The following is a 25013-nucleotide window of genomic DNA, read 5'->3' on the forward strand; positions in this document are numbered from 1 at the left end:
GGCTATCATTAGCAGCTAACTGTTGTGCTTCGATTTTTACATAAAAATGGAATTATGGATTATAAACAATTGCTTCAAAGCCACAGATACATTATCAACCTATGGATCAACCGATTTGTTGTTTCTCGTTGTAATGCCATTGAACACGTCTTTTGATCAGATTGACAGCTACGGTGAGACGATCTCCCGTAAAAGCTCCGTAAAAGGTACGTGTTGTGATGTCCGTGTTTGCTTCCCCTGTTGCGAGATCGGATCGCTTGGATACTATACTTAAATAATCTGTGGAGTCTCAGCTTTAATCGGATATATTGTATGTGCAGTTTCGATAAGTAATAAGGGTATCTTTATTTTGAATTCTGTGCTAAAGTGCGGCAGCATTTAAAAAAAAATATGAATAAAACCGCACGTCCATGCGGTGTGAATACCGCGCATACCGCGGTTATCGCCATGACACGGTATATCGTTCAGCCCTAGTACACGTGTGTACTGAACTAGTATAACGTTAAACGTAAAAAATTGAAAACGTGAACAACTTTTTGGAAGTAATCTCAGGTGCTGCGTCGCAGCATTCAGAGTAATTTGCTCACATTGGGTTCAACGCGTCATAGAGCGACCAAGTCATTTCATTGGACGACAGGCATGCTATGAGAGCTGGTCACAGGGATGCGTTCAAATTTAGTCAGTAATTTGAGGAAATGGCGAACGCAGATAAAGTTGAGCTCGAAAATCCTCCAGCATAATTGAAGTCTCCGGTTTGGGAACATTTTGGTTTTGCAGTTGCGTACAAGGATGACGGACAAAGACAGGTTGACCGAACCAAAGCTGTTTGTCTGCATTGTTCAACTAAAATTGGTTACGCGGCTGGCAATACATCAAACTTGCATACTCATTTGAAAAGGCATCACCCGAACGTGAGGAGCGAGGAGCGATAATGGAGTAGCTATAACCGAGGAACCACCAGACCATCCTTCGATGAAATCCTCAGACACTCGCCCCGCCCCCTTACTGTTTATCGCTCACTGATTGGACGATGCAGTGCATGCACTGATCTGATGCTTCTTGACATGAGAGCAGTTTCCCAGCGGAGTGAAGAAAATACATGAACCTCACGAGAGTCACTCCTCAGTTTATACTAGGGCTGTGCAATTTAATCGATCCTGCGATATATATATATATATATCGATATTTATTTTTCCGAGAAAGTATCGATATTTCAGCCGCGTGTATCGATACATTAAGTCTGATAACTGTGTTCGTTATTCTCGCGTCCAGGAGAGAAGCTTTAAAAGGAGACTAATTGAGTCTCTGAGAAGATTCAAATGTATACTTTAATTAATAAAAAGCGCGGTAATGTTACAAGCAGAAGATGCTTCAGTCAGAAAAACAGCTGTGTTCTGGCTCTCATGAGCGAAGGGAAGAAGAGAGCTCTCCACCTCTCCAGCTGTTATATCTCCTCTGCTGGCTCCTCCCTGTGGGCCGGTTGGCGCTGCTGGGGGCCGGCCCTCCACGTCTCCAATGTTCGTTGTTGCGCATTACAGAGGATTCAGACATTGTACATTAAATATATAACTAAACACGCCTTTTCTCCTCCTTATCTCTTTCATGACTTTTCATTTAATACATTTTAAACGCTGTAATCAATACTGCAAAAATACCTCACGGCTGGTATCATTTACGGTAGTCCCGGATGTTGTCATATGCTACCCACGTCTATAAACAAACGTATTCAAATAAACTATACCTTCATTTAATATTCAGCAATAATAATATCTCGACGTCTATAGTTGTAGTGTTGAAATCAGTAGGTTTCGGTGTGCAACACTCCGTGTCATATCGCTACTAAATTCACCTCTATAGTAAATGGTATATTAGCCACATGCTAAATGCTAACCGGAGATGAAGGATTTTCAGAATAAAAGCTTAACAACTGGTTGTGCACAAGAACTTCTGGTTTTTCAGTATAAAACAGCATTTAAACTGACGGTATGTTTAAGGTACTTTATGCCATCAAAACATTGATTTTAATTTCTAACAAGTCCCATTCAAATCCCCCGTGTTCCGCCACCTGCTGCACCTTTTAATTCTCCATTGTCCATTGTGATACTGCACTTTATGTACTTACGTTTTAAAGGCTTGTAAGCTACAGTTTGCACAGTTTCAATAAATGAAACTAATTTTCTCACCACATCTTTTGATTCATTTTGTCCAGCAATTGCAAGCTGTAGACTCTCTGTCAGAGCCATATATTGTATAATTGATGGTTTCAGTTTTCAGTTGAATTAATTCAATCCAAGTCAATGGAACACTCACAAGATGTCACCAAAATCACACTGTCCCTTTAAAATCTTTCAGAAAATGATATAAGTATATCGAATCGTTGGCTGAATATCGTGATATATATCGTATTGTGAGCTGAATATCGTGTATCGTATCGTGAGATTAGTGTACCGCTACAGCCCTAGTTTATACTGTGTTTTGTTTCAATTCATGTTTCATTTAGTTACAAATATATGATATATCTGAACAACAAAGTGGTCAAAAATCATTTTATTCATTTTTTGGAAACATTTTCATAATCGCTTTTTTCGTTTTACATTTTCATTTATTGTCATTTCCATTCAATCAGTCATTAAGTGCTATTCAAATGTTAATGTGCTACATATCCAAACAAACAAACAAAGTGTGCAATCCAATGAATGTTAATCTAACTGGGTTTTGATAGATAACATATCTCTTTTTCTTCTCTCAATTATTTTTATTTATTTTGTGCACTCGAATCAATATTAATCCAACTAATGTTCGTTTATACATTTTAAGAATGGCGTTTATCTTTTTTGAGAATTAGTTCTTATTTTATTTTATTTATTTGGGTCTACAACAGATGATACAAATGTTTGTCAGTAAATGTGTGCTAACAGAGGCGGGGGTGTGTGTGACAGAGCTGCTGTCAGACGATCAGCTGTGCAGCGTCATCACAAACGGACGTCGCTTCACGTGACGCTCCGGAGGAAAGGACGTCCCATTGCTCTTAAAACTAATTTCCCTGCTTCTCGTGGTTTCCTTGCATCTCTCCATGCTTCCCTGGTGGGAGGGACTAGTCACAGGGAAACGACGCAAGTGAGGGACGCAAGGAATCCATTTAACCGAAGTGAGAAGGGCCCATTGTTAGTGCCAGCAGATCTGCCCTTTCGGCAAGCAATGTGGACAAGTTAATTTTTCTTTAAAAAAACATGAAAATACAATGACAAGCAAGTCATAATGTCAAACTGGCTGCTTAGGTGCTAGTACAGTACAGTTCAAATACAGATTATTTCAGTTCATCGAAATGCTGCACCTTAATGTTTTATTATATTTTGTATTTATTTGAGTGAATATTCAGTTTAATAATAATTAAAAACCCAAAACTAATAGTTTATGTTTTGTGAGTACTAGTAGAGTAAAGTTAAAATACAGATTATTTCAGTTCATCGAAATGCTGCACCTTAATGTTTATTTGATTATATTTTGTATTTATTTGAGTGAATACATTATTCACAGTTTAATAATAATTTAAAAAAAACAAATATTTTATGTTTTGTGATAATTTTTTCTGCTGTACCAAAAACGTACCGAACTGTGACCTAGAAATCGAGGTACATACCGAACCGAAATGTTTGTGAACCGTTACACCCTTACTACACATTATTACATTCAGACATAACACGGCACCAATGTTTGTGTTCTCTAATTTTTTGTTTCAGTCCATCAAACGTTCCTGATGAAGGCAGCCTGCAAAATGGAAACTCTAATGGAGGCCGGCTCCAGAGACCAGAATATGCACCGGGTAAGTATTTAACTTACTTCGATTTTTTTTTCATACTCTCTTTCACTGCTACATATACAAGAACCTGCGTTTTGCCCTAAACTGTTTAACTCTGTTTGCTGCAAACTCACTTCTGTATCCTTAGGTACGGCTACTCCTCCACTTGCCAGCTACGAGTGCCCAAGCTTGCCCATAACCAAAAACAGACAGAAGGTATAATGTACCATTCATACAACACATACCCACAACCCTATAGCCTGATGGCCTGAAAGTACACTCTCGTTCTCCTGTATTATTTTCTCTTTTTGTTCTGTTGGGAGTGTACTGACATGAATTAAAGTCCTCAGGACATTGGTGCACTTACTGGAGCTATTACTGTTTTGTCAAGATGAACTCAATGTCATTTTATGTTGCAGAACAGCTAACTTTAAATTCACTCGTTTAAACGTTTTTTCTGTGTCGTTCAAGCTGTCATTTGTCTCCTTAATGCAAATTATAAAGGGTTGACTGTCTGTAACTAATCAGCTTAGCACACCCATCTGCTCTACAATTTCATTTCAACTTGTTTTTTAAATGTGCGTGTGTGTTTGCTTCCAGCTGATTTCCCTCATAGAAAACAACTCTGTGGTGATCATACGAGGAGCCACAGGCAGTGGCAAGACCACCCAGGTGCCACAGTTCATTCTGGACCACTACAACAACAGAAATTCTGCCTGCAACATTGTGGTCACCCAACCACGCAAGATTGGTGCCACCAGTATTGCCCGATGGGTAGCCAAACAGCGGAAGTGTACCCTGGGTAGTCTGGTTGGATATCAGGTTAGTGTAACTTTTAAACAAAATCAGATTAACTTAAACTGTGCCATACACCATACATACATGAACCTCTACATAACACCCGTACTAAAATTCCGTTTTAATAAAAAAAAAGGTGAAAAAAGAAACGATTTTAACAGATTATATACCTGAACAAAAGCACTCATTGGACCTCTTTCAAAACTAAGAGAGTTTTAGAATGCTTATGTTAACCAGCCCTTTTTGCATTGTTGCCAGGATGTCTGGCTGTGTTATACAGAGCTCTGAAACAGCATGTTTATTAATAACTGTTGTAGACTTTGGATCATTGTTAACACTTAGTGTTAATAAGAGGTATACTTTTCCAGATATGCAAAATAATATAACATGATGGTCTTGCATACTTAAAAGATGCTGTTTAGATGTTTGTCTCATTGTCCTTCAGTAATATATCTTATTTGCTTTAATCAAAAACATCTTCCATGTTCCCTTTTCCTATTTCCTTTTGCAAAAGTCCTGCAGTCACTGAATGTAAAGTTCTGTTGGCAAACAAAAAAAGTATTTTCCAAAGTTCATGCGCAGAGTAACACTCACTGGTAATTTTTCCAACAACAACCAAAATGATGGCATTGTCGATGTATATTTTTTAAATCATGGAAAAAGTTGAAGCCTAAGCTACTATAGAGGAAGCATACTATGGCTTCTCCTGTTCCTCTACTCAAGCAGTAGTTTACAACAGTGCATGAACATTGTACAAAACACCAAAAGGTGATGGTATTTCACTGCACTGAGCTAATGTTTTCTGATGATGCAATACAAGTATCCATAATGATTTACAGTTTTATAAATAACATTTGTTATATTTGTTTTTCAGGTTGGACTGGAAAAGATGGCTACTGAGCACACCCGGCTCATCTACATGACTACAGGAGTGCTGCTGCAAAAGCTGGTTGCAGCCAAATGCCTCACAGAGTTCTCCCACATCTTTGTCGACGAGGTGCTTAAATATATTGTTTTTGTAATTATGCTTCTGTCACATTATTTAATTTGGTTTTCCCATTCTAGTAAAAGCACTATCTCAGGAACACCGTGAGAGGATTTCTTCAAATGTTGCACAAATCTTCCCTTGGGCTCAAGTTTGAACTAATTAATGAACTAATGGGTGTCCAAAAATTGAGGTCACCAAGACCTCACAAAACACCATCAATCAAGAAACCACTTAATGACACTTTCACACATATATTTAATAGGATAAAAGTATGAAGTGATTACATTTAGGACAGACATAGATGTTCACTTCAATTTGACTTTTTGGCACGCAACCCTTTCCAAGCAGTTACTCTAGTTTTTAGTTAATGATAAAAATGCAATTCCCTCATGATGTACCATGTTTAGTTCAAGTTTACCTCTCTATTTAGTGTGCCTTAGTTTTCAATGTTCTTTTGATGGTTTTTGGTTCTGCTGTGGTTTCATCAATATTATGTTTCATTTTCATTAGTTCTATTATATATTCATTGATCCTTGACAGTTTGGTGCAAATTGAGCCATTTAACTACTTTGCCTTTGCCCAAGGTTCATGAGCGCACTGAGGATATGGACTTTCTCCTGCTGGTTTTGAGAAAACTCCTTCATTCCAACTCTTGTTATGTCAAGGTAATTTCAAGATCAAGTTAAAATTCCCCCTTTCTGTCCTTTTTTTACTGTTCAACCATCATAGGCCCTGTGCTTTTTTCAGATCATCCTCATGTCAGCCACCATTAACTGCAAACAGTTTTCTGATTACTTTGGCACCCCAATTCGTGGCAAAATGAACCCGGCCTACGTGTTTGAGGTGGAGGGGGCACCATACGTCATTGAGGAGTTTTATCGGGATGACCTTGAACGACTGTTTCAATACAGGGTAGGAAGATGGGAAATGTTTGCAGATGCTAGCGTTATCATTATTGACGGCGTGTAATTGATGGAAGAATTTTGTGTGTGTCTCTGTATCAGGTAAATGAGTCGACAAATCTGGATGACCCTCACATTTCAGTGGAGATGTACAATCTTGCCATCAGTCTCATCCAGAGCTTTGATGAGTTGGAGGGCAAAGGTTCCAGGTAAAGCCATAATATTTTGTCACACCTGACAGCTTTAAAAAATCGGGAGACACAGAAAGTAAAAATCTTGTTTGTTTGAGCAGCACAGCAGAGAACAAAGGGAAGATGACTTCCTCAGAGCGGGGCAGTGTGTTGGTGTTTCTCCCTGGTTTAGGTGAGATAAGCTACATGCAGGAGGCCTTGGCCAAGCTGGTCCACAAAAGGTGAGCTGTGATTATGTTTAATCTGTCTCTTTAGCTAATACAGGGATGCAAACTTGTCACCTTTCGGATAGGTAGTTTGTGTGATTCGTGTAGATCTGCAATAAAAATATTGTTGGGATATGGGGGGGGGGACCCGAAGTAATCTGCGGCTGCGAGCTGTTATGTGCCATCATGACACGCATGGTGTTATGTTTTAATATATTGGAATGAAGCGCGAGCTGTGTGCTCGAGTCTTCCTGTCTGTCGGCTGAACTCTGCTGCTCCGCACGAGGGTCTAACTTCAGCAGCTACATTACCTACGGGTGCGTTCGTTAACAGTAAGTGTGCGGTCCGGAGTCACTGCGGCACTGTGGCACAGACTGGACCGCTGGTGAACAGCTGTTAGAACGGCCGTTCAGGTGTTCAGAGCAGAGCTCCCTGTCGGAGCGGCAGAGCGTGATGTGAACTGAAAAGTTTATATCTGCTGGTGGATTACCTGAGAGATATACAGCAGGAGAACACGCCGTCCACCGCGGAGAATAAACAGAAGGGCAACCATGACAACCATGCTCCGGGGTCTTCTTCACTGCTTTTGGTGTATTTTGTGACGGCAGAAGCGCCACTTACAGGCCTGGCATATGTACTACAGCGTTTCCAGCATTTCCAGCGGTCTAGTGTGAACGGACACGTTAATTAATCGAATGCGTGTGAACGGAAGACATTTTTGCGTTTGCGTATGCGTTTTACTGTATGCGTCCTCGTGGGGCCGGGGTCTAAGCCAAACTATCCGGTCACAGAGATCTGCTATTTTAAAGTAAGGTCAACACATATCGACCCTAAATAGTCTATATTAAGAACGAGAAAAGTCTTAACATATATATCGTTTTTTGTAAACATATGACAAATGTGTGAGGGTGATGACCTCAGAGCATCGTCCTATGTGCCGGGCTTAGCCCCGGACAGCCCCAGCCCAATTTAACCCCTGGGTATTTGTGAGGGAGCTCCTATATGGCTCACCAAAGTTTAATATATTTCATAGTTCAAAGTTTTGTCAATTGTTTTGTTTATTGGTCAAATACTGGTTTCTAATGGTTTCTGAGGAGTTTTACTGGAATGAAAGAGCACAGAGTACAGAAGCAACAAAGCAGCATACTGCATTAAACCTTACCTTCACAGAGAGGTTGAAGTTCATGTGGAGAGGAGGCTTCAGTAGTCTGTCTGCACTCTGTTTAGTTGTGCTATCTTACAATCAATATAGTAAATGTGAGGTAAAGTGTGTCGCCAATGTAACCGGTTAGAACTCGAAGTTGCGATGAGGTCTTAAAATGTATGGAAAGGGTCTTAAAAAAGGTCTTAAAAGGTATTACATTTGACTTCAGGATTCCTGCATATACCCTGTTATAATGATTGATCATTAATGTGTTATCAAAGCTGGTAAAGGTGCAGCTAGTTTGAATGACTTTGTATACTGCAGGGTAGCTTGTGAATTTATTCCAGGTGGAACTAAAGTCTGATTTTAGACTTGATTATATTTCACATCATTAATCCAGATCTGCAAAGTAACTAAATGTAGTAAATACATGTAGTGGAGTAAAAGTACACCATTTACCTCTGATCTGTAGTGGAGTAGAAGTACTAAGAAGCTAAACATTGAAATACTTAAAGGACCTATTATGCTATTTTGGAAAAATATATTGTAGGGCCATACCTATACAAAACATGTCTGTGAAGTAGGGCTGTGCGATTATGGCAAAAATCATAATCACGATTATTTGGGTCAATAATTGATATCACGATTATTTTGACGATTATTCCACCATTTATTGAACTTTAAAACAAATAATATTTTACCAATAAACAAGATCAACAAATATGTTGGAGCGCACTTCCAAAACCATACTAAATAAAAAATAAATTGGACCAAAATAAGTTAAATCAAATATGTTGTCACAACCTACTGAAAACTCCTTAACATAGCCAACATTTTGGTAAAACATATTCAACATATTCCACTCAGTTAAACGTTGAAGGCTGGAAATAACAGGAGATAAATGTTGAACTACAATTTAAGACCAAATAAAAATGTTTTGGCCACCATGGCAAATGCTGGTAGGGCTGCTCATGTCATCTCTTAAAGATTTTTTGCAAGAAACACCAGCCTGTTTACATGGTCTGGTTTCAGAGATGAGCGCAGGCAGGTGACAATATTGCCACCTGTACTGAAGACCCTCTCTGAAGAGGAACTTGTGGCAGTGCTGCCACATATGACACAGGAAAAAAAGAAAAGACTCTGAACCCTTTCTTTGCCATTATATACAAATAGTGTTGCTACAAAAGTATAAATTAGGCTTACTAATAAGACAACTCAGATCTGAAGCTACTCAGGAATCTGCTGCAACAGTGCAATAAAAAAGACAAAATTAATAGAATCAAACCCATTTTTTGTTGCATTTTATTAGAGTATAAAAAGAAATGCCTTTAAAATAGGATGCAAGCAACACTAGTTTCTTAACCTGAATTGATAATAGACTATAATCAATTTAAGCAGAACAGATCTTAATGTTTGCATTCTTATACCATTTTGTACAATAATTATAATGAATAAATTCAAACAAACTAAAACTTACAGCTGATTAATAACGGTATTTAACTTGAGTTTTTATTATATCAAAAACCTGTTGAAATGCTACTGTTATTTTTACTGTCCCCCAAAAGCACGTCGGCAGCCTCCATGAATGCTTCTTTCACAACTTCGCCGTCTTTGAAAGACTTCATGTGTTTCGCAAGAACATGACTGACACGATAAGATGCTATGGTAGCAGCCTTGCTCTTGTTGTTGGGCCTGGTGAAAATGGACTGCTGTGCATTTAGCTGTCCTTTCAGGTCCCTCCCCTTTTGGGAGCGCAAGGCAAGTTTATTTATATAGCACCTTTCAACACAAGGCAATTCAAAGTGCTTTACAAAAAACGAAAGACATTAAGAAAATGGCATTTAAAATCAGTCATTAAAAAGAAAAGCTAATAAAATAAACATTAAAAGAAAAAATACATGGATAAAAGTTACAGTGCAGTTTAAAGACCCCGTGAAGTGTGCGCCTGTGCATGATCTGTTATGCTAATACGTATAGTAATTACCAAAATTGTCCATTGGAACCCATATCAAAAGATGTTGGAATAGCAACGAATTTGACGAGTTTTGAATTTGCCGCAGTTGACCTCCGCCTTCGTGGGCCTGGCTTGCGATCTACTGCGTGACGTCACGAGATGGTCGCCGCCGAAGTGTTTACATTCATCACAGTTTATTGTTTCTCTGTTTCAAAGTTGAATTTATCAAAGTTTTTGAGCGAGTATTTTACTGGAAAGTGTGTCTGAGTCGACTGGAAGTGATTGCCAATCGAGAACCTGACAATGGAGGCGACAGTGAAGAAAAAGGGAGGAAAAACACACGGGAAGCGATTCATTGCCGCTGGCCGTATTAATGTCAAGTCTGCCGAAGTGGCGATGTTTCTGTTCCCAAAAGATGAAGGTGAGCCTGGCTGGTGTCATTGTTTCGTAGATTCGTTGATTGTTCATGACAAATAAAGGCCACTGGTCGATTCGAGAGAGAAAGAGAGACTGAGAGAGTTACAGGGTTGTTGTTAGCATCTGGTGCTAGCTCGGAGCTAACGGAGATTAGCTGTTTCAACAATAAGGAGAGGGAGAGTCCTCTCCTGTGGGACTGAGAGAGATTACGTCAGCTCAGGGAGGTAAAGGACTCTGAGTGATTAGATTGTAAACTGTAGCCTAAGTTATCTCAGTGGGTTTAATAATTTAATAGTTTAATAATACTCTAGCACATGACATGTACATAAGCTAATTATTTCCCAGAGGCTGAGCCCAAGCAGAGATTTTAAACAAGGCAAAGGACCCTTCAGTCTTCACGCCCCCCCCCCCTATTTTCCAATCGACAGTGACAGCACAGTCACTGCTAACCTGCTAACCATTCAGTGTTCTGTAGCCGGTCAATGTCTTCCCCATCGTCCATGTCGTCGCCATTATCCTCCCCACTTGACGTCCCTGACGGCTCAAATCTGTAGGGTTCAATGATGTCCTGCGCTTCCTCATCGTCACTTCCATCTTCTGTGCCACTTTCCTCATCTATCCTGTCAAAATCAATCATTTCTCTCGCACTTGTATCACTTTCCAAAGTCTCCGCCATGTTTACAATCACAACAGGGCCCATCTTGTGACGTCACAGCCGCTATCGTCGGCAACTTCCGGTAGGTTTAGACGGCCGATATTATTAAAATTAATTAATTAATAATTAAAAATTATTTTAGCCATGAACAGGCACAATGATATGTAAGGAATGAAACTGCCATTTCATTTTGGCGCAAAAACATGCACTTCACGGGCACTTTAAGATATGAATAGTTCAATTAAAAGCAGCGGCAAAAAGAAAAGTCTTCAGCCTGGATTTAAAAGTAGTCGGAGTTGCAGCGGACCTGCAGGTTTCTGGGAGTTTGTTCCAGATATTTGGAGCATAATAACTGAATGCTGCTTCTCCATGTTTAGTTCTGACTCTGGGGACAGAAAGCTGACCAGTCCCTGAAGATCTGAGAGATCTGGATGGTTCACAATTTAGCAGAAGATCAGAAATGTATTTTGGGCCTAAACCATTCAGTGCTTTATAAACCAGCAGCAGTATTTTGAAATCTATTCTTTGACACACAGGAAGCCAGTGTAAAGACTTCAGAACAGGAGTGATGTGATCCACTTTCTTAGTGTTAGTGAGGACTCGAGCAGCAGCGTTCTGAATTAGCTGCAGCTTTCTAATAGATTTTTTAGTGAGACTTGTGAAGACACCATTGCAGTAGTCGAGTCTACTGAAGATAAAAGCATGGATAAGTTTTTCCAAATCCTGCTGTGACATTAGTCTTTTAATCCTAGATATATTCTTTAGGTGATAGTTGGCTGATTTAGTAACTGTTTTAATGTGACTGTTGAAACTCAGGTCAGAGTCCATGACTACACCTCTACAGTACAGGTTAGCTCCGAGTGTTAGCGAGGCTTGCTAATGTAAACAAAGACGAGATTACGTCCAAAACACGTCAGGCATTGTTTCTGATAGCAATTTTCTGTGGGTCCGCTGCCGATTTGACGTCAGATCGGCAGCAAATCTGTATCCGCTCGTTGTATACCCGTTTTTAAAAGATTTGGGTACGGAGGAAAAGAGAGAGGGTTTTATTTTCTGACGCTGCGTGAGTTCCCCGACGCACCGGGGACACATATTTATGTATAAAATACATCACAAAGTGCATTTTGCATGATAGGTCCCCTTTAAGTATAGTACAAGTATCTCAAAATTGTACCCAAGTATAGTACTAAATATGGAGTTTGGACTGCTACTTGGAGAGGTCCCAGTTTACCTCCTGGGCCCTGCCGTGGTGCCCTTGAGCAATGCACCGGACACCCTCCCATAACGTTTCTGTTATTATTACCACTGCTGCTTCAGTTGTTCTGACTTCTAAAATCCTGTGTTATTCCTCATTTTAAAGTCGATATTCCGTGGGGGGTCGGGGGGCTCGGATCCTTGTCCCCTTTTTCATACCTGATGAGTTTGTATCCCTGTAATACCTATTGCTTTTGTCTTGTTAACTTTTTATACTTTCTATTTGTGATTAACCTTTACTCTTACAATGAATGACTTTCTCTTCAGATTGCAGGTTTATCCTCTGCACTCTTCTGTGACTCTAGAGGAGCAGAACTGCGTGTTTCTGTCCCCTGTCCCTGGATACAGAAAGGTAAGAAAAAAAACATTTACCTTAGTGGTCTTATGTGTTTCTGGTAAGTGCCAGCCCAATGATCTCTTCATCTTTACAGGTCATCCTTTCCACCAACATTGCTGAGAGTTCGGTGACTGTCCCAGATGTCAAATACGGTGAGTGTTCTTGTCCTCAACTAGGATTTATGTATTGGCTGAATGTGTGATCAATAACAATAATATCTAAAATATGATTGCTGCATTTTATTTGTCATCACAGTGATTGATTTCTGCCTGGCCCGTCACATGGTCTGCGATCAAGATACCAACTATCAGTCTCTGCGCCTCACCTGGGCATCCAAAACCAACTGCAACCAGCGTCGGGGTACAATATACCTACAGCTCAGAAGTGTACCTCTCATTTCTGTCCTTCAACACTTTGAACTCTTTCCTCTCTCTGTCAGGTAGGGCAGGTCGAGTGTCAAAGGGCTACTGCTACCGCCTTGTGACCAAAGAGTTCTATAAGAATGAAATCCCAGACTACATGGTTCCTGAGATGCTGGTAAGAGAACGTACACATAACCAGAGTTTTTTTAATTCTTTATTTGATTCGACCCCTATAAGACAGCTAATCTGCGCTACTCTTTGCCTTACTCTCAGCTCGCCCCGCTGTCCAACATCATGCTGAAGGTGAAGCTGCTGGACATGGGAGATCCCCGCTCCATCCTCTCCACGGCACTCTCACCCCCCAACCTTGGTGACATAGTGAGGACAGTGCTGCAGCTCAAAGAGGTCAATACATGCAGATTTATCATTCTTCTCTTAGAGAGCCATTACTGTTAAGTCAAGTACTTATGAATGTGTGGCTGTAAGGATGTATTAGAGCAAGCTGCTGACCACCCAGCTCTGTCACACAGTATTAGACCAGGAGTTCTTGCTCCTGTGGGTATTGTCCACAGTGACCATTGCATGTATAAAAAATATGTGTAATGTGTATTTGTAAAGCGCTTTGAGCATCTGGAAAAGCGCTATAATAAATGTAAGGTATTATTATTAGTTCTCTCTGACGGGAGCTTTGTGTCAGCCAGAGTCTGCATAAATATGTAAGGTGAGAGTAATGAAGGGCAGTGCTGTGTCAGTGTACTGTCTTTCAAAATTAGTTAGCAAAAAAATCAAAATCAGTGACAGACAAACGTAGATAAAAGTAGCTTTGATCAAAAAAGTTTCAAATGTATTTATCAAAAGAGTTAACTTTAAAAGATGTTATTGTATTTGAACATAACCTGATATTCTTGTACAAGGAGCTTGGACAAGCCTCAAAACTGCCAACCTTAGTCCTCGTCATTTCAAAACTGTTGGACCATCTCTTTCTGACAATCTGAGGCTAGACAACCTGCAATTTGGCAAATGTAAAACCATGAAGTGTGATTAATATAGCAAGTCAACTTTACAACGCATTCTAAAACAAAAGTAATTTAAGTATCAGCCTTTTTTATGTCTAAATCCAAGCAACGGACAAACTATTATTCTGAGATGAGGTTTTCGTGGTTCATTGGAGGTATAAATAATATAGCTGGGTCTTTCCCTCTCTAGATTGGTGCACTATCTGCGAAAAGTGATGGCACGGGTCAAAATGACAATGGCGAGCTAACGTTCCTGGGCCGAGTGCTGGCCCACCTGCCTGTGGACCTGTGCCTTGGGAAGATGATTGTCCTGGGACACATCTTCGGCTGCCTGGACGAGTGCCTCATCATAGGTCAGTCTGTTATTATGCTACTGGAAGAGACCTCCGTGACAGCAATCTTGCTAATGGGTTTGTGAACATAACAACAAACCATAAATAATGAGGTTATTCTTTTTCATGGGCTGTTTGCAATAACAACAATAACTTCTCTTATGCTCAGCTGCCTCGCACTCTCAGAAGAGTTTCTTTGCCATACCATCCATGCAGCAGCTGGCCGGCCACAGGTGAGTCACTGACTGCCAGTCTGTCGGTCTAGATCACTTTCATGTTCCACCAAAGTGGCATTAGGTATTTTTCAACTCTATTAGTCCCATATTTTCTTGCCTAATGGGGACAACAAAGGCAATGAAAGTTGTCTGACAACATTATAGAAAAATACACACTTTCTTAAAACCTGCTTTTCACAGTAAGATAACTGAATGTTTTGGCAAATCGGAGCACAAACATACTGTATGTTCTTGCAGTTCCCGTGTAGAGGCCTACAAGGCCCAGGCTGCAGACCTGTAACATGTTTTCATCAATCTCCTTACAGCCTGCAAACAGATATTTGCTCTGTGTAATGTATGTTTTTTTTTTTTTGAACAATGAATAATATTTGTTGTTCTAGGAGCAAGTTGGCCTTTGCTCGTGGCGCGCAAAGTGATTCTATAAGTTTCGTCAATGTCTTCAAGGTAATGTGCTTGTTGGCAGGTCAGCAGCAAGTCCAACCACGTTCAATGGATTTACATATTTGCCTGATGGCTGCTGTTTATAAAACCCTTTCCTGTTTTTTCTTCCTGTCAGGCATGGCACTCATCCAAAAAGAAAGGACAGCTGAGACATCCAAAGGTGAAGAAAACGACACCAAACCTCAGCTTCGAATCAACAAACACAGAACAAAAGATGCTAGTTTATTTTCCTTTTGTGCTACTGTTGTTGTACAGAGCCAACCTTTGACAATAAGTCAATCATCCTAAATGATTTTAAAGATTAGTATCGTCGTACAGTTAATTGCCCTGACCTATTTAGTAATACATATACATAGCAATGTACAAAGGAAACTTATCACGCTTCAGCTGACAGTACTGCTAAACGTTGTGTGAGCGTTGTCTCTTTTAAGATGGTTGGACAAAAGCCTGTTAACATTTCAACTATTTACTCAAGCTTATATTTTGGCTGTGAGAATCAGTGGCGCACTCTCTTTTGTTCTGTGTTTATCCTTGAAGTTAATGTTTTCTTTGCCCCGGCTACTTCTACTTAGGACGAGCTGGACTGGGGAAAGGAGAACTTCATTCAGATCAAGAGGATCAGGGAGGTACGGAGATCAAGCCGAGAGATGGGTCATATTACAGGAAGTCTTTGTCATCACCATCACATTTTTGTGACTGTTTTTGTTTGGTACAGTCAGACTGTAAATATATATCAAACAAGGAAGGCATTATTGACAGATGATACTTGGTGTATACATTCCATGTCAGATCAGTTAATAATGCCTTTTGGGGCACCGTTGACTGTTTAACGTGTCAACTTCCAGTCTGAAGGAATTGATATTTAAAAATGGAGCTGTGTAATGTGGCGCAGACCTCCTCAGAAGTAATTCACTGTCCAGGTTGCAGAGCTGTACGAGGACCTGAAGAAGCGTGTCTCCCAGTTCAACATGCATGTGCCGGAGAGCCCTCAAACCTTGGATTACACCAGCGCACACAGGCAGAAGTTCATTCTTCAGGTAAGAGTCAGTGATACCCATTGTATGAAGCCTCTTTGCTAATGTGCAAAGAACACTATCACCTGGCTTTTGCCTGCAGTGGGAAAGTGTACAATCACCATTCATTCCAGGTACCGATAACTCTGCAGAGGTGATGAGTCGTGTGGTGCAGTGGTTTGCGCGTTGGTATTCGGATCAGGGGGTCACAGGTTCAAACCCCACTGCAGTCAGCATGTCGTTGTGTCCCTGGGCAAGACACTTCACCCCAAATTGCTCCTGCAGGGATTGTCCACAGTATTGAGTATGTAAGTCGCTTTGGATAAAAGCATCTAACAAGTAACATGTAATGTCTTTATCAGTTCCAGTTCATATTGGCAGTCAGGAAAACATCACTGGCTTACTTTCTCCCGTGTAGTATTCATCTACAACTCAATGTCAGTTTGTTTTAGGTTGCACTTCTCTTTTTCTTAGGTGGTCATTGCTGGTGCCCACTACCCTCACTACTTTGTCCAGGGAGAAATAGATGAAGACCTGGCCTCCAGAGAGTTGAGTGGTTTCAACCCCAGAACAACAGTGATGGTACGACCCATAGTGTTAAAAGTGTTAAAATAATAGTTTTCTGTTCTAAACTATATTATAATTGTTATCAACTGTAATCAAGGAGAGGTGTGGCGCAGTGGATAGATCCTTGGTGTTGGGATAAGGGGAGCACAGGTTCGAACCCCACTGCAGTCAGCATGTCGTTGTGTCCCTGAGACACTTCACCCCAAATTGCTCCTGTGGGGATTGCCCACAGTATTGAGTATGTAAGTCGCTTTGGATAAAAGCGTCTAACATGTAATGTAATGTAATGTAACTGACCCCTTTTTTGGTGTTTTATCACTATCAAATCCCTTGTGGCTTTTTTATGTTTGTTGTTTTTTAGCCTTATTATGTGGGAAAATTGGATAAACTAACACCTGACTTCCTGTTGTTTTTAGTTGAGGAACCTCCCTTCATACTCTTTCCTGTACTACAAGCAGCTGCAGTCTCTGTTCCGCCTGTGTGGACAGGTCAAAGCCATTTCCTTTGACAGCTCCAGGTAATAAAAGCCACTATAGCAAATCAGACATTATCTACTCATCTTTTCAAAGAAACATTGAAATATGCATGGTCATTATTCCTATGTTTGTTTTCTCAGAGCATATGTGGAGTTCTACAGGACGTCCCAAGACTCGGGGGTGCTGCCTGAGGTGTCTCTGGCCCTCCTCTTGGCACAGCAGAGTGCTCACTTGGAGCTGTCTGTCTTCCCCATCGAACAAATAGAGATCTTGGCTGAGGGTAGAAACATAACTCACATGAAAGCTGCACGGTAAGGCACTATTCAAACATTAAACAAATCTTTCTGTATGCGAGTGAAATCAGTTGCTGCAAGAGCAGAGATGTTTTACTGTCTGTATTTTGCGGCTGAAAAGTCAGTGCCCCTGCATTGGTCACTGCCCCGGTGCTTAGCCTTAATATAATGTGACATCCTCACACTCTGCATGACTCTGCAGCGATAACATGGACTCACAGAGGGGAGGTTTGAGGCAGAGGCAGCACCAGCTTCTTCCCATCTCCCCCTGAGAGGGGCTTCACATTATTAGCAATCCAACAATAATACAGCTAACTGAGAACAAGACTGCTGTCATTTCTTTGATGCATGTTCACGACTTGCCATAAAACTCATCAGGATCATTTAGTGTGAGTGGATAATCTTACCATTGATTTGTTAGAAAGCTTGTTGTTTTCTTATGCTTAATGATCAGATCTGAGTAAATATAATGTTGATCACACTAGTGCACAATAGTTAGGTAGAGAGCAAATGTTTACAAAAAGACTGTAAACACAATCCACAACATGCCAGTCGGTTCACTTTAATATTCATAATTACATTTACATTGTTTGTTCAGGATATCTTTATACCCCAAGCACTGGCCAAGCAAATCTGTGATTTATAAGGTTAAACATATAATTAATAAAAAACAAAACTATAAAGTCTGTTTCTCTGTGCTGCTGCTGTGCAGGGTGAATGTCGACTTCCAGAACCAGACTGTCTGCCCGGTGGGAGTGGTTTCTGGGGCCGTTGACCCTGAAAAGTTACCCCCCAACCACTTGTTTGTGGTCAACGTCACAGAGGTTAGTCCTTTACATTTAACTTGGTCAAACAGGTCACCTTTATGAGAGATACCCATTTGTTTTTGTTTTCTTTGTCTTAAACTGAATGAATGAGGGGTGTTGAGATGAATAGTTTCCAAGATGCATCATGATGTGATCGAATCGTGAGACCAGGGAAGACGCACAGCCCTAGAATGAATGTATCCTCTTGTCACTCTGTCTGTGCTTCAGGTGGTGGAGGTGGGTCATTTCTGGGGCTTCCAGGCAGATGAAGCCAGCCTGGCCAAGCAGCGCAGCCTGACAGCAGAGATAAACTCCTGCACGCTGCAGCCGGTGACTGTGTCTCTGTACCCCAACCTGCTGTGCCTGGCTCCCTACTCTGAGACCAATGAGCAGAACATGTACTACCGAGCCAAGATCCTGCACATGCGTGGCACCACAGTGGAGGTGAACGTCACTCACTCGCTGCATCTCTGTGGTCAGGATGTAGTGCACCCATTCGTCTTTCTCAAAACAAATCCCCTTTACTTATCCCCTTTCTTACTTTCAATGTTTTAACTCTTTCCCATATGATTATGTCATAGTAGAAGATAACTAATGTTAAGTGATGCTGATCAAGGAACTCGAGTAGGGGTGCAACAACTAATCGACTTAATCGATGACCAAATTAGTTACCAACTAATTCACTCGTCGATTCGTTGGTGACGTCATCATGTGTGTTTTACGCGCAGTTAAGCTCCAACGTTATCGGTATTTTTATCGGTACTGGAGACATTTAAAACGTATGTCTATGTATTATTGCTACATAAACATTATATCGCAGTCTTAGTGTCGCCAACTCCGTTTCTAATAAGCAATAATACTACAAAATGCGTCTGATGTAATTTCGATCTTTCCAATCCAGACGGGAGATCTCTCCGTCTGTGTGCGAGGGGGCGCGGCAGTTTACACACACGCAGCTGATGCAACACACACACGGTGGAGAGAACACGCTCCAAGGTGTGGTTAAACTTTACCCGTCTCGATGTGGACAATGCTCGTTACCAAAAGTGCAATAAGAGTTTAGCATGTAAGGGCGGTAACACGAGCAATTTGTCTAAACATTTAGCAAAAGTGCTCCACATCCAGACGGAGGAATGCACCGGGTTCGACTGTCTTTCTAGCAGCTCTGTAGCCCCATCCACGAGTAACGTTTCCACGTCAGGTGTTATGTATGCTAGCAGCAACACACAGAGTTAACTCAATTATACAAACATGGGTTAATGATTAGAGGTAACTGAGTTATTTATTTAGTTAAAGTTCAGCTATTCTGTTTACAGTTCTGTCATCAGATTATTTAATACGATTTGTTAAAACATTGTTTCTTTTGATGTGAAATATTATGTATTTAATTTAAATAAAAGCAATGTTAGTTTTGTTCACAATTTGTTTAGTTAGTTTACCTTTTTCTCCAAAATAACCGATAAGAGTACCGTTAAAAGACCGGACCGATAAGCGGTATCGATAAAAGTAGTAGTACCGTTAAAACCTTAACGATACCCATCTTTAGCTTGTCACCAGAAATGAAGGCTTGTGACTTTAGAACTGACCTCAGTGTCGACCTTTGAGAGTGTTAAATAGAAGGTAGCGTCTGCACTGCAGTATGTGATAGCCGTTTCAGATGTTACTTTAGGTACCAGATTACAGGCTCTGTTGTTGCCCTGCAGGTGTTCTTCTTGGACTTTGGCAACACTGGGGTTGTTTCCTGCAGCGGCCTCAGGGAGCTACCTCCTAATCTTCAGTCTCACCCATTCCAGGTAGCAATATTACGAGTGGTCAGGTCATTTATTCACAACTACCTGTTCCGATGTCCTGGCTGTGAACTAACCGTAACACACACACACACTCTGCTCACTGTCTCAGGCTCAGGAGTTCCAAGTTACTGCGATGCGTCCGTCAGCTCAGTCCATCATCCTGGGGAACCAGTGGAGCAGCCGAGCACGCGACCGCTTCATCACGCTGGTGAAGGGCCGCTCGCTCATCGTGTCGCTGTACTCCATCCTGCACGGGGTCATGCGTGTACAGCTGCTCATCGACACAGAGACCTCCAACACCAGCGCTGTGGACGTCTTGGTGGAAGAAGAACATGCCATGAAGGCCGAGGAGAGCTTCGATTCCAAGGTGACACAACAGTTGGGAGCTAAGGTTCTCTCGAATGCAATGTATTAGAAAGCAATGAATCATAACAAGCTCTACTTAAAGACATATCTCAGCTAAACAACGTTTGGGACTATTAACAACTTTCATTCAGGCATGCTAGGAGTTTTCATTTTGGCAGCTATTTTTTTCTTTTAGTTTTAGTCAAATTGTCATTTTACTTAGTCATTACTTTTATTAGAAGTAATGTGTCAAATGTCATTTTTTAAATTTGATTACATTTGATCTAAGTGTTTTCTCTTTAGAGAGAGAAAGCAGTTGGTTTAGTCATAAATTAACATCAGTTACATTTCACTGCTCCCACAGTGACACACCTACAAGTGTTCCTCTTTGTACTTGCAGTACTGATTCTTCCCAGCAGATGTTGTTTGGACGCTGTGAGCAACGTTGTGATGAAAATAAAAGCATGAATCATTGAGTTAGTTGGGTTTTTAGGACCAACCTAACTGTAAATCACTACGAGAAACACCAATGTTTCGAGAACCATGCTAGCCACGATACAGAAAGAGCCATACAATAGCTTTGTGCCCTTTTCATTTTAGATGTCTTATTTGTGTGTTACAGCAAAACCATGAGATAATAATGTCCCTGTACAAAGACATGGAGAGAGGAACGTATGTCCCCAACGCTGCCAGCAGCTCCTGGAAAGATCGCAAGAGAGAGGAGAAGGAGATCATTGACGACCTGCTCACCCACTTCTCCAAGGGCCGCCATTCCAAGACCAAGGCAAGACACACTGCACGATACACTGCACGATACACTGCACGATACACTGCACGATACACTGCACGATACACTGCACGATACACTGCACGATACACTGCACGACACACTGCACTGCATCATGCAGAATATTTTCAGGATATATTTGCACTAAAATATAAAAAATGTTTTTTGTATTTCAGGATATATTTGCACCTTTCAAAAACACTATTACAGGTCCTTTAGAAATAATTACAATCCATTAAGAGAAATATTTCAGATTAAAATGTTTTTTCAGGAGATATTTAAAAAAAAAGACAAATATTTTTAGTTTCCAAGATGCTGTTTTTTGAGATGATGACGGCATCACTCCTGCAGCTCTCAGTTCGTCCAGCAGATGGAGCCTCTTCAGTGCTGTGTTCATTCGGGGCACACCCATTCTGTCTGACAAGCTGAACAGTGACAATAGGGAGACTGTCACAATAATCAATGCATGAATACGTCACATGTGTCTGACTGCCGCCTCATTTCTACACCACAGGTTCATCTGAACGGTCCACACAGTCCCAATAAGATAAGCTTCTACAGCTTGAGCCACAGAACCAGCTACAAGTAAGCAATTATATGGCGGCCAAATGAATTGAGGGTAGAGATTGTACAATATATGATGTGATATTAGCAACACTCACAATACGAGTAGATGCTGGATAATGTTTATTATTGGGATAATCATGAATAACCTCCCGAGTGACATTAAGCTTGATATCCTGGGTAGAGAAGTGTAAAAAAGGGTCTGATATTTTATTAATGTAGGGTACCATTATGATTTATAATTGCAAATATTTTGCCAGAATAGTTGTGATATGAATCGTGTGTGTTCGCTCCTGCAGGACAGTGTGTATTGAGAGAAGCAGCATCAACTCGTTGGCCCTGAATGACAGCCCTCACTACAAACATCAGAGGATGCTGGTGGCTGGGAGTGTGTCAGTCAACGCCACAGGTACCGGATATAACATTTCACAACGGCTTAAAGCAGGGGTGTCCAAACTACGGCCCGGGGGCCAAATGCGGCCCACGGTCCATTTTTAAATGGCCCTCAGCTAATTAAAAAAGTATAATGAAGTATGGCCCACAAATGAACTTGTGCTTGTCATATATTGTACTTCTTAAATATATATGTACAAATATATTACACAGTAGTATTCATGTGTTAAAAAAGCCCACTTTTCAAATAAATTCTGTCAATTAAAGTTGGGAAAAATGTCAAACAACTCTTAGTTGATTAAAAAAAGCCCAATAACTTATTGCCATAACAAGCTTGAAATCTACCCTTCATATTTCCTCTTTTTGTAAGCAATCTGAAGCTCCTGTTTTAAGGAATGAGCTGCTAACACCTCTTATAACTAAATAAAGTAAACCCTCTAGAGAGCTGGGATTTCGGCTGTTGTGTTTCTTAAAGCATTTTCAAGTATCAAGCATCATTTGATTCATTTTGCTCATTTATCACTGAACTTATGAGGCAATATACCTCTAGTGCAGTGCTTCTCAAAGTGTGGTCCGCGGACCACTGGTGGTCCGTGACCGCCCCCTAGTGGTCCGTGAGTATATTGGTAACATTTCACATTTGAAATTAATTAATTAAAGTTTTCCGCACTCTCGCGGGAATATCTCCGCAATGGAACGAGCTTAAGTTTCACTTTTGATTGCATGATATAGCCCAGATAAACACCTTCATCACACATGTGGCCACTTGTTTGTACCATTTTCAGGCGATTTGCAAAAAACGATGTGTTTTTGGATATCTGTGGAGTTAGGTGGTCCGCGAGTGTATTTTTATTGGTTAAGTGGTCCTTGGTATGAAAAAGTTTGAGAAACACTGCTCTAGTGAGTGTCCCAGCCCTTCGTATATTTTTCTGTTTGTGGCCCTCAGCGAAAAAGGTTTGGACCCCCCTGGCTTAAAGCTCCACTAATCAATATTTTTAGATAATTGTATCACATGATTATATGAGAGTCCCTTGACGTGACAAACGCAAACTATCAACCAAAATCAGCCGACCCTCTCGCTTTTTAGTCTATTCTCATATTTAGAAAATGACTAGAGAAAGCAGCTTATATTTATGATAAACCCACTTTACACTACATGCCTAGCACCGAACAGCAAACCAAGTTAGCAACTAGCTGGTGATCATAATGGAGCAACAGATGGTCGTTTATCTTTTTCTTATGTATGAATATTAGACATGAAGTTGTCTGGTCTCCAAAAAAGCCAAAATACACATAAACGCTCATGTTGATCTGTTTTGGCTGAATGTGAAAACATGCTAATGTATTTATCAAATCAGCTTTATATGTAATCTTATGGTATGACCGCTTTTTTTTCATTCTAAATGTCGATGTCAACTGTTGCAGCTTTAAATGTGTGCCTGTGTTGCAGGGACACGTATTCTACTGAGAGAAACCACCCTGATGCCAGACGTCCCCGGACTGCCTGCGCTCCTCACCATGCTCTTCACACCCATCATGGAGCTACGGTAGGTCACACAGACTCATTATTGCAGGCCTCATAATCCAAATCCAATGTTTACACCCCCTTCCCCCTTTTATTGGTAGCACTGATGAAGAGAGGACCTGCTACACCGGCGCCCTCTGTGGCTTGGGCTGGTACGGTGAGAAACAGGAGGGCATCCTAGCGGAGCATGATATCGAACTCGCCTTCGATGTCAAATTTGATGTTGAAGACATCACTGAGGTACAGCTGTGTATTGACTGAGTGGAATGCTATTTGTTTGTTATGCATTGGTTAAGTGATTAGTACCCATTTATATTTGTTCAAACTTTTGTACTTCATGTTCTACCACATGATGTAGAATTTTCTTTTGTTTATTGCTGATTGATTAGGTTTTTTCTTTCTTTTTAAGATAAATGCTTTGCGAGTGGCTGTGAACCGCCTCGTCTGTGAAGGGCCCAATGGCACCATGCATCTGGGGCCCGATAGGATCAGCCAGCTGCAGGAGGACTGCCGGGACCGCCTCATAAGGTCAATCACAGACACCCACAGAAATCAAGTGTGAAGTTCATCAATGTGAAAGCACGTATTGATCTGTGTTGTTGTTATGTAATGCAGGCTGTTCACCAAGTCGCCTCCAAGAGAAGAAGGCCCTCAAGTGTTCTTCGAGAAACCAGAGAAATGGAACCAGGTATGGCACATGACAGAGCTCCTGAATCTAATTGTTTTTGTCCTCTTCTTGTCAGTTTTGTGAGCAGATTTTACCTACTGTTTTTGAAGTGTTTGTTTATTGAACCTTTAGGTGGATCCTTCTCTGAAGATGGACATCGTGGAGCCTGGAGGAGGAAAGACCAGAGGAGTCCTCTTCCAGCTGCATCCTGTCACTCTGCTCAACAGCTGAATAGTCGCTGTGCTCCTTCCATTTGTGTTCAAACGGAACTGATTCCTATGTTGTGCTTTTGACAGTTGCCTGGAATTTTTATATATTTATGTTCAGAGGAGTATATATTTTTTTTAAGTTCAAATTAGTGCCTTTCACAGGAAAATCCTCACTGAGTTGGAGTTGTAATCCCCCGTTTAAATACGTGACAAGCTGCTAATAAGAAATGTTGGGCTCATTCATGTGAAAGCTCCTGTATAGCTCTTTGTTACCGCCCTTCAGCAGAGGTCTATTAAAAAGAGTTGTGTGCAACAGATGAGGCTTGTCAATCAGTGTTCATTCAAACATAGCCTCATTGTGACCTAAGAGTCAAGTTAAATATATACACACACACACACTAAACTCCTACGAGGTGAACTAGTGTCTGCGCCAGATTTCATTGGCTGGTATTTTTAACTCATTCCAGGTCTCCTATCCATCCAAAGTGTTATCACATCCAACTTAGCCATAATTTCACACACAAACTCATCTTCACCCCCTTGAAG

At 40.9% G+C, this 25013-nt stretch overlaps 1 protein-coding gene across 1 annotated transcript in view; it reads left to right on the forward strand.

The window, feature by feature from the left end:
* Positions 1-24784, forward strand: part of tdrd9 (tudor domain containing 9) — a 36895-nt gene extending 12111 nt beyond the window's left edge. The window contains exons 2-35 of the mRNA XM_034221950.1: positions 3741-3823; positions 3948-4015; positions 4400-4621; positions 5472-5594; positions 6170-6250; positions 6333-6497; positions 6590-6696; positions 6780-6899; positions 12576-12660; positions 12740-12797; positions 12901-13005; positions 13085-13182; positions 13281-13412; positions 14214-14376; positions 14525-14588; positions 14972-15035; positions 15148-15192; positions 15605-15658; positions 15953-16069; positions 16520-16627; positions 17029-17129; positions 17229-17399; positions 18094-18205; positions 18416-18631; positions 19891-19980; positions 20087-20344; positions 20945-21106; positions 21624-21694; positions 21973-22082; positions 23517-23613; positions 23693-23831; positions 24001-24119; positions 24207-24279; positions 24391-24784. Of these exons, the coding sequence (XP_034077841.1) occupies positions 3741-3823; positions 3948-4015; positions 4400-4621; positions 5472-5594; positions 6170-6250; positions 6333-6497; positions 6590-6696; positions 6780-6899; positions 12576-12660; positions 12740-12797; positions 12901-13005; positions 13085-13182; positions 13281-13412; positions 14214-14376; positions 14525-14588; positions 14972-15035; positions 15148-15192; positions 15605-15658; positions 15953-16069; positions 16520-16627; positions 17029-17129; positions 17229-17399; positions 18094-18205; positions 18416-18631; positions 19891-19980; positions 20087-20344; positions 20945-21106; positions 21624-21694; positions 21973-22082; positions 23517-23613; positions 23693-23831; positions 24001-24119; positions 24207-24279; positions 24391-24489 (3880 nt within the window). The 3' untranslated portion in view covers positions 24490-24784. The remainder of the gene's footprint in view (positions 1-3740; positions 3824-3947; positions 4016-4399; positions 4622-5471; positions 5595-6169; positions 6251-6332; positions 6498-6589; positions 6697-6779; positions 6900-12575; positions 12661-12739; positions 12798-12900; positions 13006-13084; positions 13183-13280; positions 13413-14213; positions 14377-14524; positions 14589-14971; positions 15036-15147; positions 15193-15604; positions 15659-15952; positions 16070-16519; positions 16628-17028; positions 17130-17228; positions 17400-18093; positions 18206-18415; positions 18632-19890; positions 19981-20086; positions 20345-20944; positions 21107-21623; positions 21695-21972; positions 22083-23516; positions 23614-23692; positions 23832-24000; positions 24120-24206; positions 24280-24390) is intronic.
* The last annotated feature ends 229 nt before the right edge of the window (positions 24785-25013 follow it).

Source organism: Gymnodraco acuticeps, unplaced genomic scaffold (genome assembly GCF_902827175.1).
Source record: "Gymnodraco acuticeps unplaced genomic scaffold, fGymAcu1.1, whole genome shotgun sequence".
NCBI classification, from domain to species: Eukaryota; Metazoa; Chordata; class Actinopteri; order Perciformes; family Bathydraconidae; genus Gymnodraco; species Gymnodraco acuticeps.